This window comes from Palaemon carinicauda, chromosome 1 (genome assembly GCF_036898095.1).
Source record: "Palaemon carinicauda isolate YSFRI2023 chromosome 1, ASM3689809v2, whole genome shotgun sequence".
NCBI classification, from domain to species: domain Eukaryota; kingdom Metazoa; phylum Arthropoda; class Malacostraca; order Decapoda; family Palaemonidae; genus Palaemon; species Palaemon carinicauda.
In genome coordinates this window covers 262,621,731-262,636,982 of record NC_090725.1, presented here as the reverse complement: position 1 = coordinate 262,636,982, position 15,252 = coordinate 262,621,731, and the positions used below count along the sequence as shown (strand labels likewise).

At 42.8% G+C, this 15,252-nt stretch overlaps 1 protein-coding gene across 3 annotated transcripts in view; it reads right to left on the bottom strand.

Annotated features, from left to right (window-relative positions):
* LOC137655747 (uncharacterized) overlaps positions 1–15,252 on the bottom strand; it is a 99,819-nt gene that overhangs the window by 9,428 nt on the left and 75,139 nt on the right. For 2 of the 3 annotated variants that reach the window (XM_068389816.1, XM_068389826.1), the window contains exons 2-3: positions 11,572–11,643; positions 11,081–11,140 (exon numbers count right to left, since the gene is read on the bottom strand). The exons of the other annotated variant lie outside the window; for it this stretch is intronic. In XM_068389816.1, coding sequence (XP_068245917.1) covers positions 11,081–11,140; positions 11,572–11,616 — 105 coding nt within the window. In that variant the 5' untranslated portion in view covers positions 11,617–11,643. The remainder of the gene's footprint in view (positions 1–11,080; positions 11,141–11,571; positions 11,644–15,252) is intronic. 3 annotated transcript variants of the gene reach the window in all.

Sequence of the window (15,252 nt, the reverse complement as noted above, 5' to 3'; positions counted from 1 at the left end):
GGAGGGATGGAAGAGTTACGACAGGGGTGATAGAGAAGATACCACAAGGGGAAATGGAAGAGTTAAAACAGGAGGTGATGGAGGAGAAATCACAGAGAGAGATAGAAGAGTTACGACAGGGGTGATAGAGAAGTTACCACAAGGGGAAATGGAAGAGTTACAACAGGGGGTGATGGAGGAGTAATCACAGGGAGGGATGGAAGAGTTACGACAGGGGTGATAGAGAAGTTACCACAAGGGGAAATGGAAGAGTTAAAACAGGAGGTGATGGTGGAGAAATTACAGAGAGAGATGGAAGAATTACGACAGGGTTGATAGAGATGTTACCACAAGGGGAAATGGAAGAGTGACAACAGGAGGTGATGGAGGAGTTATCACTGGAAGGAATGGAAGAGTTATGACAGGGGTGATGGAGAAGTTACCACAAGGGGAAATGGAAGAGTTAAAACAGGAGGTGATGGAGGAGAAATCACAGAGAGAGATGGAAGAGTTACGACAGGGGTGATAGAGAAGTTACCACAAGGGGAAATGGAAGAGTTACTACAGGAGGTGATGGAGGAGTTATCACTGGGAGGGATGGAAGAGTTACGACAGGGGTGATAGACAAGTTACCACATGGGGAAATGGAAGAGTTAAAACAGGAGGTGATAGAGGAAAAATCACAGAGAGAGATAGAAGAGTTACGACAGGGGTGATAGAGAAGTTACCACAAGGGGAAATGGAAGAGTTAGTACAGGAGGTGATGGAGGAGTTATCACTGGGAGGGATGAAAGAGTTACGACAGGGGTGATAGAGAAGTTACCACAAGGGGAAATGGAAGAGTAACAACAGGAAGTGATGGAGGAGTTATCACTGGGAGGGATGGAAGAGTTACGACAGGGGTGATAGAGAAGTTACCACAAGGGGAAATGGGAGAGTTACAACAGGAGGTGATGGAGGAGTTATCACTGGGAGGGATGGAAGAGTTACGACAGGGGTGATAGAGAAGTTACCACAATGGGAAATGGAAGAGTTAAAACAGGAGGTGATGGAGGAGAAATCACAGAGAGAGATAGAAGAGTTACGACAGGGGTCATAGAGAAGTTACCACAAGGGGAAATGGAAGAGTTACAACAGGGGGTGATGGAGGAGTTATCACAGGGAGGGATGGAAGAGTTATGACAGGGGTGATAGACAAGTTACCACAAGGGGAAATGGAAAAGTGACAACAGGAGGTGATGGAGGAGAAATTACAGAGAGAGATGGAAGAATTACGACAGGGTTGATAGAGATGTTATAACAAGGGGAAATGGAAAAGTGACAACAGGAGGTGATGGAGGAGTTATCACTGGAAGGGATGGAAGAGTTATGACAGGGGTGATGGAGAAGTTACCACAAGGGGAAATGGAAGAGTTACAACAGGAGGGGATGGAGGAGTTATCACTGGGAGATATGGAAGAGTTACTAAAGGGGGTGATACAGTAGTTACCACTAGGGGAGACGTAAGAGTTACCACAAGGGGTAATGGAAGAGATACCACAAGGCGACATAGAAGAGCTACCACACAAGGAGATGGAAGATTTACCATAGGGGATGATGGAGGAGTTACCACATGGGGAGATGGAAGTTACCACAGGGGGTGATGGAGGAGTTATCACAAGGGAAGATGGGAGAGTTACCACAGGGGTGATGGAGGAGTTACCACAAGGGAAGATGGAAGAGTAACTAGAAGGGGTGATGGAGGAGTTACCACAAGGTGAGATGGAAGAGTTACCACAGGGGGTGATGGAGTTACCACAAGGGGAGATGGGAGAGCTACCACAGGGGGTGATGGAGGAGTTACCAAAAGGAGAGATGGAAGAGTTACCTTGAGGGGAGATAAATGAGTTAACTTAAAAGGCGATGGAGGAGTCATCACTGGGGGAGATGGAAGCGTTACCACAGGGGGGTGATGGAGGAGTTACCACTAAGGGACATGGCGTGAGTTACCTTAGGAGGTGAAGGAGAAGTTACCACAAAAGGAGATGGAAAAGTTACCATAAGGGGTGATGGAGCAATTACCACAAGGGGAGAGAGAGGAGTTACCACAGGGGGTGGTAGAGGAGTTACTACAAGGGGGATGAAAGAGTCACCAAAGGGAGTAATGGAGGAGTTACCACAAGGGGAGATGAAAGAGTTACCACAAAGGGAGATGGGAGAGTTACCTTAGGAGTTGATGGAGGAGTTACCTTAAGAGAAAATGAAAGATTTACCACAGGGAAAGATAGAAGAGTAACCAAATGGGGTGATGGAGGATTTACCACAAAGGGAGAGGGGAGAGTTACCACAAAGGGAGAGGGGAGAGTTACCACAGGGGGTAATGGAGGAGTTACCACAAGGGAGATTGGAGAGCTACCACAGGGGGTAATGGAGGAGTTACCACAAGGGAGATTGGAGAGCTACCACAGGGGGTAATGGAGGAGTTACCACAAAGGTAAATAGAAGAGTTACCTTAGGTGATGGAAGTTACCACAGGCGGTGAAAAAGTTACCACAAGGGGAAATGGAATAGTTACCACATGGGGTGATTAAGGAGTTACCACAAAGGGATATCAAAGAGTAACTAAAGGGGGTGATAGAGAAGTTACCAAAAGGGAAGATGGAAGAGTTACCACAGGGAGTGATGGAGGAGTTACAAGGGGATATGGAAGAGTAACCAAAGGGGTGATAGAGGAGTTACCACAAGGGAAGATGGAAGAGTTACCACAGGGGGTGATTAAAGAGTTAACACAAGGGGAAAAGGAAGAGTTACCACAGGGGATAATGGAGGAGTTTCCACAAGGGTAAATAGAAGAGTTACCACAGGCGGTGAAGAAGTTACCACAATGGGAAATGGAAGAGTTACCACATGGAACATGGGGTGATTAAGGAGTTACCACAAAGGGATATCGAAGAGTAACTAAAGGCGGTGATAGAGGAGTTACCAGTTACCAAAAGGGAAGATAGAAGTTACAAAAGGGGGTGATAGAGGAGTTACAACAAGGGGAGATGGAAGGGATACCACATGGGGTGATTAAGGAGTTACCACAAAGGGATATCGAAGATTACTAAAGGGAGTGATAGACGAGTTACCAAACGGGAAGATGGAAGAGTTACCACAGGGAGTGCTGGAGGAGTTACAAGGGGATATGGAAGAGTAACCACATGGGGTGATAGAGGAGTTACCACAAGGAGATATGGAAGAGTAACCACATGGGGTGATAGAGGAGTTACCACAAGGGGAGATGGAAGAGAAACCACATGGAGTTATTAAAGAGTTAACACAAGGGGAGATGGAAGAGTTACCACAGGGGGTGATAGAGGAGTTACAACAAGGGGAGATCGAAGAGATACCACATAGAGTGATTAAAGAGTTAACACAAAGGGATATCGAAGAGTAAATAAAGGGGGTGATGGAGGAGTTACCACAAGGAGAGATGGGAGAGCTACCACAGGGGGTGATGGAGGAGTTACCACAAGGAGAGATGGAAGAGTTACCTTGAGGGGAGATAAATGAGTTAACTTAAAAGGCGATGGAGGAGTCATCACTGGGGGAAATGGAAGCGTTACCACAGGGGGTGATGGAGGAGTTACCACTAAGGGACATGGGAGAGTTACCTTAGGAGGTGATGGAGGAGTTACCACAAAAGGAAATGGAAGATAGAAAAGTTACAACAGGGGGTGATAGAGGAGTCATAACAAGGGGAGATGGAAGTGATACCACATAGGGTGATTAAAAAGTTAACACAAAGGGATATCGAAGAGTAACTAAAGGGGGTGATAGAGGAGTTACCAAAAGGGAAGATGGAAGAGTAACCACAGGGAATGATAGAGGAGTTACAAAGGGATATGGAAGAGTAACCACAGGGGGTGATAGAGGGGTTACCACAAGGAAAGATGGAAGAGGTACCACAGGGAGTGATGGAAGAGTTACAATGGGAGATGGAAGAGTTACCAAAGGGGGTGATAGAGGAGTTACCACATGGTAATATACTGTAGAAGTTACACAGGGGGTGATGGAGGAGTTACCACAAGGAGAGATGGAAGAGTTACTGCAAGAGGTGTTAGAGGAGTTACCACAAAGGAAGATGGAAGAGTTACTACAGGGAGTGATAGAGAAGTTACCACAAGGGAGGATGGAAGAATTACCACAGGGGGTGATGGAGGAGTTACCAAAAGTGGAGATGGAAGAGTTACCCCGATAGAAGTTAACACAAGAGGAGATGGTAGAGTTAGCACAGGTGGTAACAGAGGAGTTACCACAAGGGCAAATGGGAGACTTACCATAGTTATGGAGGAGTTTCTGAAAGGGGAGATGGGCGAGAGTGGAGTTACCACAAGAGGAAATGAAAGAGTTACCACAGAGGATGATGGAGAAGTTACCACAAAGGAAGATGGAAGAGTTACCACATGAGTGATTAGGGAGTTACCACCAGAGAAAATGGAAGAGTTACCACAGGGGATGATGGAGGAGTTACCACAAAGGTAGATGGAAGAGTTACCTTAAGAGGTGATGGACGAGTTGCCACAGGGTGGAGATGGAAGAGTTACCATTGGGGGTAATGGAAGATTTACCACAAGGGAAGATGGAAAAGTTACCACAGGGGGTGATAGAGGAGTTACCACAAGGGGTGATAGAGGAGTTACCACAAGGGGAATGGATGAGTTACCCAAGGGGGTGATGGAGGAGTTACCACAAGGGGAAATGGAAGAGTTAGCACAGGGGGTGATAGAGGAGTTACCACAAGGGCAGATGGGAGACTTACCATAGAGATTGATGGAGGAGTTTCTAAAAGGGGAGATTGAAGATTTACTAAACGGGGTGATAGAGGAGTTACCACAGGGGAAGATGGAAGTGTTACCATAGGGAGTGATGGAGGAATTACCACAAGGAAAGAAGGAGTTACCATAGGGGGTGATAGAGAAGTTACCACAAGGGAATATGGAAGAGTTACTACAACGGGGTGATAAAAGTTACCACAAGGGGAGATGGAATAGCTATGATAGGGGGTGATGGAGAAGATACCACAGGGAGTGATAGAGGAGTCACCACAAGGGAAGATGAAAGAGTTACCACACGGGGTCATGGGCAAGTTACCATAAGGGGAGATGGGAGAGTTACCAAAGGGGGTGAAAGAGGAGTTGCCACAAGAGGAGATGGAAAAGTTACCACATGGATTTGATAGAGGAGTTACCAAAAGGGAGGATGGAAGAGTTACCACAAGGGGAGATAGATGAGTTATGAAAGGGGTGATGGAGGAGTTACCACAAGGGAATATGGAAGAGTTACCACTGGGGGTGATAGAGGAGTTACCACAAGGGAGGATGAGAGAGTTACCAAAAGGGGAGATGGAAGAGATACCACATGGGGTGATTAAAAAGTTACCACAAGAGGAAATGGAAGAGTTACCTTAGGAGGTGATGGAGGAATTACAACAAGGGGGAGGTGGAAGAGTTACAGCAAGGGGTGATAGAGGAGTTAACACAAGGGGAGATTGAAGATTTACCAAAGGAGTGGATAGAGGAGTTACCTTAAGAGAAAATGGAAGATTTACCACAGGGGGAGATAGAAGAGTAACCAAATGGGGTGATGGAGGAGTTACCATAAAGGGAGAGGGGAGAGTTGCCACAGGGGGTGATGGAGGAGTTACCACAAGGGAGATTGGAGAGCTACCACAGGGGGTAATGGAGGAGTTACCACAAAGGTAAATAGAAGAGTTACCTTAGGTAATGGAAGAGTTACCACAGGGGGTGATAGAAGAGTTACCACATGGGGATATGGAAGTGTTACCACAGGGGTTGATAGAGAAATTACCACAAGATGAGATGGGAGAGTTATCACAACTGGAGATGGAAGAGTTACCTTAGAAGGTGATGGAGGAGTTACCACAAGGGGAGATGGAAGAGTTACCTTAGAAGGTGATGGAGGAGTTACCACAAGGGGAGATGGAAGAGTTACCACACGGGGTGATAGAATAGTTACCACAAGGGGAGATGGAGGTGTTACCACAGGGGTTGATGGAGGAGTTACCACAAGGGAAGATGGAAGAGTTATCATGGGGGTGATGGAGGAGTTACCACAGGGGTGATGGAGGAGTTATCACAAGGGGAGATGGAAGTTACCACAGGGGGTGATGGAGGAGTTACCACAAGGGAGATGGAAGTTACCACAGGGGGTGATGGAGGAGTTACCACAAGGGAGATGGAAGAGCTACCACAGGGGGTGATGGAGGAGTTACCACAAGGGGAGATGGAAGAGTTACCACAGGGAGTGATGCAGGAGTTACCACAAGGGGAGATGGAAGAGCTACCACAGGGAGTGATGAAGGAGTTACCACAAGAGGAGATGGAAGAGTTACCACAGGGGGTGATGCAGGAGTTACCACAAGGGGAGATGGAAGAGTTACCACAGGGGGATGGAGGAGTTACCACAAGGGGAGATGGAAGAGTTACCACAGGGGGTGATGCAGGAGTTACCACAAGGGGAGATGGAAGAGCTACCACAGGGAGTGATGGAGGAGTTACCACAAGAGGAGATGGAAGAGTTACCACAGGGGGTGATGCAGGAGTTACCACAAGGGGAGATGGAAGAGCTACCACAGGGAGTGATGAAGGAGTTACCACAGAGGAGATGGAAGAGTTACCACAGGGGGTGATGCAGGAGTTACCACAAGGGGAGATGGAAGAGCTACCAGAGGGAGTGATGGAGGAGTTACCACAAGAGGAGATGGAAGAGTTACCACAGGGGGTGATGCAGGAGTTACCACAAGGGAGATGGAAGAGCTACCACAGGGAGTGATGAGGAGTTACCACAAGAGGAGATGGAAGAGTTACCACAGGGGGTGATGCAGGAGTTACCACAAGGGGAGATGGAAGAGCTACCACAGGGAGTGATGGAGGAGTTACCACAAGAGGAGATGGAAGAGTTACCACAGGGGGTGATGGAGGAGTTACCACAAGAGATGAAAGAGTTACCACAGGGAGTGATGGAGGAGTTACCACAAGGGGACATGGAAGAGCTACCACAGGGAGTGATGGAGGAGTTACCACAAGAGGAGATGAAAGAGTTACCACAGGGGGTGATGCAGGAGTTACCATAAGAGGAGATGATAGAGTTACCACAGGGGGTGATGCAGGAGTTACCACAAGAGGAGATGAAAGAGTTACCACAGGGCGTGATGCAGGAGTTACCACAAGGGGAGATGGAAGAGCTACCACAGGGAGTGATGGAGGAGTTACCACAAGAGGAGATGAAAGAGTTACCACAGGGGGTGATGCAGGAGTTACCACAAGAGGAGATGAAGAGTTACCACAGGGGGTGATGCAGGAGTTACCACAAGGGGAGATGGAAGAGCTACCACAGGGAGTGATGGAGGAGTTACCACAAGAGGAGATGAGAGAGTTACCACAGGGGGTGATACAGGAGTTACCACAAGAGGAGATGAAAGAGTTACCACAGGGGGTGATGCAGGAGTTACCACAAGGGGAGATGGAAGAGCTACCACAGGGAGTGATGGAGGAGTTACCACATGAGGAGATGGAAGAGTTACCACAGGGGGTGATGCAGGAGTTACCACAAGGGGAGATGGAAGAGCTACCACAGGGAGTGATGAAGGAGTTACCACAGAGGAGATGGAAGAGTTACCACAGGGGGTGATGCAGGAGTTACCACAAGGGGAGATGGAAGAGCTACCACAGGGAGTGATGAGGAGTTACCACAGAGGAGATGGAAGAGTTACCACAGGGGGTGATGCAGGAGTTACCACAAGGGGAGATGGAAGAGCTACCAGAGGGAGTGATGGAGGAGTTACCACAAGAGGAGATGGAAGAGTTACCACAGGGGGTGATGCAGGAGTTACCACAAGGGGAGATGGAAGAGCTACCACAGGGAGTGATGAAGGAGTTACCACAAGAGGAGATGGAAGAGTTACCACAGGGGGTGATGCAGGAGTTACCACAAGGGGAGATGGAAGAGCTACCACAGGGAGTGATGGAGGAGTTACCACAAGAGGAGATGGAAGAGTTACCACAGGGGGTGATGGAGGAGTTACCACAAGAGATGAAAGAGTTACCACAGGGAGTGATGGAGGAGTTACCACAAGGGGACATGGAAGAGCTACCACAGGGAGGTGATGGAGGAGTTACCACAAGAGGAGATGAAAGAGTTACCACAGGGGGTGATGCAGGAGTTACCATAAGAGGAGATGAAGAGTTACCACAGGGGGTGATGCAGGAGTTACCACAAGAGGAGATGAAAGAGTTACCACAGGGCGTGATGCAGGAGTTACCACAAGGGGAGATGGAAGAGCTACCACAGGGAGTGATGGAGGAGTTACCACAAGAGGAGATGAAAGAGTTACCACAGGGGGTATGCAGGAGTTACCACAAGAGGAGATGAAAGAGTTACCACAGGGGGTGATGCAGGAGTTACCACAAGGGGAGATGGAAGAGCTACCACAGGGAGTGATGGAGGAGTTACCACAAGAGGAGATGAGAGAGTTACCACAGGGGGTGATACAGGAGTTACCACAAGAGGAGATGAAAGAGTTACCACAGGGGGTGATGCAGGAGTTACCACAAGGGGAGATGGAAGAGCTACCACAGGGAGTGATGGAGGAGTTACCACATGAGGAGATGGAAGAGTTACCCAGGGGGTGATGCAGGAGTTACCACAAGGGGAGATGGAAGAGCTACCACAGGGAGTGATGCAGGAGTTACCACAAGGGGAGATGGAAGAGCTACCATAGGGAGTGATGGAGGAGTTACCACAAGAGGAGATGACAGAGTTACCACAGGGGGTGATGCAGGAGTTACCACAAGGGGATGGAAGAGCTACCACAGGGAGCGATGAGGAGTTACCACAAGAGGAGATGGAAGAGTTACCACAGGGTGTGATGCAGGAGTTACCACAAGGGGAGATGAAAGAGCTACCACAGGGAGTGATGGAGGAGTTACCACAAGAGGAGATGGAAGAGTTACCACAGGGGGTGATGGAGGAGTTACCATAAGAGGAGATGAAAGAGTTGCCACCGGGAGTGATGGAGGAGTTACCATAAGAGGAGAAGAAGGAGTTACCATAGGGAGTGATGGAGGAGTTACCACAAGAGGAGATGGAAGAGTTACCACAGGGGGTGATGGAGGAGTTACCATAAGAGGAGAAGAAAGAGTTACCACAGGGAGTGATGGAGGAGTTACCACAAGAGGAGATGGAAGAGTTACCACAGGGGGTGATGGAGGAGTTACCATAAGAGGAGAAGAAAGAGTTACCACAGGGAGTGATGGAGGAGTTACCACAAGAGGAGATGGAAGAGTTACCACAGGGGGTGATGGAGGAGTTACCATAAGAGGAGAAGAAAGAGTTACCACAGGGAGTGATGGAGGAGATACCACAAGGGGACATGGAAGAGCTACCACAGGGAGCGATGAAGGAGTTACCACAAGAGGAGATGGAAGTGTTACCACAGGGTGTGATGCAGGAGTTACCACAAGGGGAGATGAAAGAGCTACCACAGGGAGTGATGGAGGAGTTACCACAAGAGGAGATGGAAGAGTTACCACAGGGGGTGATGGAGGAGTTACCATAAGAGGAGAAGAAAGAGTTACCACAGGGAGTGATGGAGGAGTTACCACAAGGGGACATGGAAGAGCTACCACAGGGAGCGATGAAGGAGTTACCACAAGAGGAGATGGAAGTGTTACCACAGGGTGTGATGCAGGAGTTACCACAAGGGGAGATGAAAGAGCTACCACAGGGAGTGATGGAGGAGTTACCACAAGAGGAGATGGAAGAGTTACCACAGGGGGTGATGGAGGAGTTACCATAAGAGGAGAAGAAAGAGTTACCACAGGGAGTGATGGAGGAGTTACCACAAGAGGAGATGGAAGAGTTACCACAGGGGGTGATGGAGGAGTTACCATAAGAGGAGAAGAAAGAGTTACCACAGGGAGTGATGGAGGAGTTACCACAAGAGGAGATGGAAGAGTTACCACAGGGGGTGATGGAGGAGTTACCATAAGAGGAGAAGAAAGAGTTACCACAGGGAGTGATGGAGGAGATACCACAAGAGGAGATGGAAGAGTTACCACAGGGGGTGATGGAGGAGCTACCAGAAGGGGAGATGGAAGAGCACACTCTCAATTCATCTTAGCTGTGTATTAATCTACTTCTTATATCGTATTTTGTGGTTTTTCATGAAAATCAGCCGTTCACATTTCCTCTACCCTCACCTCTGAACTCTCATCTTTTATTTGACTTGAATGTCATAGTCAAGGTCTCAACCAACAGAAATATTTGTTCCTGTAATGAATCTTGACATGATATTTTCGCCTTTCAAATTATTTAGTTAGTGAATAGTTTAATGATGTAAAATTCATTATAAGATGTGTGCACTTACCCTAATGTGTTTTAGAGTTTGTACTTGGCGGTCAGTTTAGTAATGCACACAGTCTTTTATTTATTATTTCTCACTTATGTATATATGTACACCTGTGTGTAGAATTTCCAGGTAGTGTATAATTACTGACTCAAGGTATATGATACAGAGTCCTAGAACAAATCCTAAAACTGCATTGCATATCTAAGGAAAAATTACAATAAATTTTCTTCTTTCTTGATGAATGAATGCATTAGTTACCAACCCAATCTACCATCCTGGTCAGGATAGATGGACATAATAATAATACAAACATTTCATTCGGCCTTCAAGTGTAGTTAGTGTGATTATGATAGTTTATTTGTTTATGAATATTTGGATATATTATCATGAATTAATAACTGTATACAGATAAAGTACACGCAACATTTGCAGTGAAATAAATTATTGTATTATGAAAATCCTTACGGAAATTTGTGTCCTGATACAGTCTTCTAGATTTAAATATCGAAAACATTCGATGATGAAAAGATAGTCTTGATACCTGGATATTTTCTGAACTAGTTTTCTAATGTCACTTTCATAAGACTTCAGAAAACGCTACAAATTTTAAACACAATAGACAAAAATTCTAATGAAAATCCAAGAACCTTAATTGTGTTATGAATATTAAATCTAGGAAAAGCAACAATTCGTTAATCAGTTAATTACCTGAAGAATTCCAGGTTGGATGCCGTCAAGAATGTTGCCATGACTGACACTGACATTAATCTGAGGAAGTGGGAGAAAAAGAAAGTTTTAGATTACTTCTGTGGAAAATTCGATTGATTATTTTTATTGAAAGTCCTGTCCTTATAAAAGTTGAGAACAACTCCCACAGATATATAACTGCCTGTTAGGTTATCTAACGCAGAGGCAAATTTTTTTTTTTTTCACAGAAAACAGAGAGTGCATATAAGATAGAGATGAATGGCTCAATGTTTGTAGGTTTCAATGCACTGCTGATGATTTTACTTTAGTATGAAAAATTTGATATCAACATTAAGACACATAAGTGGGTACGTTCTGATATGCTCTCTTGTAATGTAATTCAATGTCATACAGTATTTTCCTATTCTACCTAAATATCCTCCTTTTTCCACATGAGTAGAAAACACTTTCTATTCCATATCATCCCAAAAGAATATTGATAAAGAGTTTACCTGAGTGGCTGCGACAACCAAGAGTGCCAGGATATATAACCTCATTGCGAAGGATTACCTCAAACGATTCCTCTGTCAAAAAAGAAACAAAATGTAAAGTTATGGAGTCGCTTTTAGTACTTGCATTAAGAAAACCAGTTTTTTTTTTCTTTTTTTATAGCTTATGGTATAAAGGTTTGTATGGACGATTGATAGGAAAAAATACATGTGGTAAATGCACAAATGAAGGATTCTCTTATGTATATGTATCCTTTCAGCTATTCTGTAGTAATAAGTTTTCCTGGCCTTTCGTTGACCTCACCAGATTACTGGTACACTAAAGATCTACATTTGGGTGGACTTACATTTGTAGTCTGGAATCGAACCGGGTCCTAGAAGTTACCCTCCGATACTTGTACACAATGGCTTAACTAACATGTTTGTCATCAACATTGAAAGTCATTTTCCACTTTGAAACCTTGCGACGAGCTACAGGGGTCTAGAACGGGAGGACTGTTTATAAGCCCGATGAAGGAACGGGTAAGGGAGAGAAGCTAATTGCTTTGCTGCACCCCTCGGCTGAACTTCGGAATCCAGCCTGGGTAGTCATGCTATGTCGTCCTCGTCAACATCTTGTCCGTCTTCTGTTATTGTGCCATCGATGACTCTTTCACATGATATAACCAACACTCCGTTCCACTTACGGCCTGCCAACACAAGAGGCAGTGGTCCGCCTACTTGTGGGCCAATATAAATCACATCACATGAACCTCGCCTAGAGATGCTTTAACCCATAAAACTTTTGATTTATTTTCTATGTTTGATGAATGTTTGACTATTATTATTATTATTATTATTATTATTATTATTATTATTATTATTTGATTCATTATTAATATTTTTATACTAGCTAAGCTACAACACTAGTTGGAAAAGAAGGATGCTATAAGCCCAAGGGCTCTGACAAGAAAAATAGTCCAGTGAAGAAAAAAACAGGGAAATAAATAAAAATATATGAAAAGTAATGAACAATTAAAATAAAATATTTTGAGAACAGCAAAAACATTAAAACAGATCTTTCATACATGAACTATAGAAAGAGACCTATGTCAGCTTGTTGAACATTGAAACAGTTATTGCAAGTTTGAACTGTTGAATATCTACTTTCTTTATATCTTTCTACTTTACTTCCCTTCCCTCTTCCTTTCTTACTTCTTGTCCAACCTCTTTCAACTTATTTCCCCCATTTTGACTCGGGTGTTGAATAGCGGGTAACAAGGCAAAATTTGCCGTGGGGGCAACATGGTGGCATTAAATGCATTTTGGCAATGAATAGCTTACATTATTATACAAAATATTAATGGTAAAACATATGAACATATAAATATTAAGTCGGGAAAAAACTTGTGCGAACTTTACAGATAATAAATTTGACAGTCGAATTAAAAACTCTATTACATAGTTTAAAGTTGAACAAAGAGGGCGTAAGCCTAAAAAATGTTTTGGAACCATAGGGTTGGTAGTAGCCAACTTACGACATATAGGACTTATGGCGGTTCGACTTTACGACGACTTTGTCACTGTGATGACGCCATAAGTATGTCAGAAATAGTAAACTAATAGGAAAAATTTTCCTTAGAAATAATTTATTTTCATGTATTCAATTTAGCTGTTTTATCTTGGTAAGTTTTTATTTACTTTTATTGTTAATATACAGTATCCATTTTCAGTAATAAATACATTAAGAAAAGTTTTGATATCTATAAACTTCATATGTCTGGTGACGTCATATGTCTGGTGACGTCATATAACCGGCGGAAAGCGAGCGGGCAATCGAGGGATTTCCTTCCAAAAGGCTAACGATTATCCATTATCGACATATCAAGTAATGATACAAAACATTTACTGTGTCTGTATCGATTGTTATGAGTACTACTTAGCGTAAATTTGGCTCTACACTAGTTTTATTTCATCTCTGATAATAATATTCATATATCTAAAGAAAGTACACTAACCGGACAAATATTTTCTTAGAAATAACATATTTTCTTTTACATTTTAAAAATGAAATGCTTTTGCTTGGTAAGCTAGCATTTTCTTTCATTTCTTGCAAGATAAAAGAAAAGGGTTTTACATAATTCACATGTCCAGTAATACGTCATATGTGTGGGGGAAGGCGTGGGCAAGCAGAATTATTTCCTTCGGTGTATTACCGAGTAATCTCATTATTCCCATTATCGAAGCATTGAGTTTCTAATAATGTCTAAAGAAATATGAAGATTTAACGGTGAAATAAAAATAAAAATACGGAGAGAGAGAGAGAGAGAGAGAGAGAGAGAGAGAGAGAGAGAGAGAGAGAGAGAGAGAGAGAGAGAGAGAGAGAGAGAGAACGTATTCATATGATAACTATGATTCCAACCGTAAGTAAAACGAAAGTAATTGTTGATTATTGAAATGCTCAAGAAATTAAAAAACAGAATATAAATATGCTTTAATAAACTACTATTAAACACAATAATGTCTATTGAATTATGAAGGCTTAATAATGAACTAAAAAGTAAAAACTGCATTAGGCTTTAAAAATGAAATACCCGTACGCACGTGCGTTCGTACAGAGAAAAGGCAAGAACATATTCGTACGTTAACAAACAACAATGGCTATAAACGAACTGTATGGAAACTGTGATATCCTGCAACATATTGGTGCTGATCTAATATTCATCAAAAAAAAAAAAACGCCATTGGTATAAGCAGAATCTTTCGATACAATAGCGGGACCTTCAGATCAGCTGATCATAAGCAAAGATAAACATAATATTAAGTAATTCTTGACTGTTAAAATGTTTCCGAAGTTGAAAAATAGAATGCAAAAATGCTTTAATAGAGCATATGATATCGTATGAAACAAGAAAATGAAATAATAATAAACAGTTAGAAAATATAACAGAGAGGAGCCCTGAGAGAAGACAATAAACCAAGAACTTTTTAAAAATCAAGGAAAGATTCTTATAACTCTCATTAATAGATTGCTAAATCTAAACACCATAAAAAATTAGTACATTTTTCTAAATATACCACACCCTGAAAAGAAAGGAGATATAAGGAAAAGCCAGCTATTCTTTGCTATATAAAATGAGGAAAGCATATTTAGATATAAAAATATTATTAACAAATTGTGGAAACCCAGAAAAAAAATGTTAAAGGAACTCTAAAACATTAGAAAAGTAAAACCTAAATAAAGAAAAACTAAAACTGGGTCGTCGTTGCAAAGACTCTGGTCCAAAACTATACTGAAGTGGACGGTGGGAATATATTCATATATATATATATATATATATATATATATATATATATATATATACATATATATATATATATACATATATATATATATATATACACACACACACATATATATACACATATATATATATATATATATATATATATATATATATATACACATATACAGTATATTTATATATATATATATATATATATATATATATATATATATATATATACATATACAGTATATTTATATATATATATATATATATATATATATATATATATACATATGTGTGTGTGTGTATTCTTTGTGATTGTGTGTTATTATGTAAAGTCTTGCATTTCAGTGTGAAAAAATGTTTCGTTTCTATCATTCTTTGAAACAGCGCTGATGCAAAATTCCGAAATAAA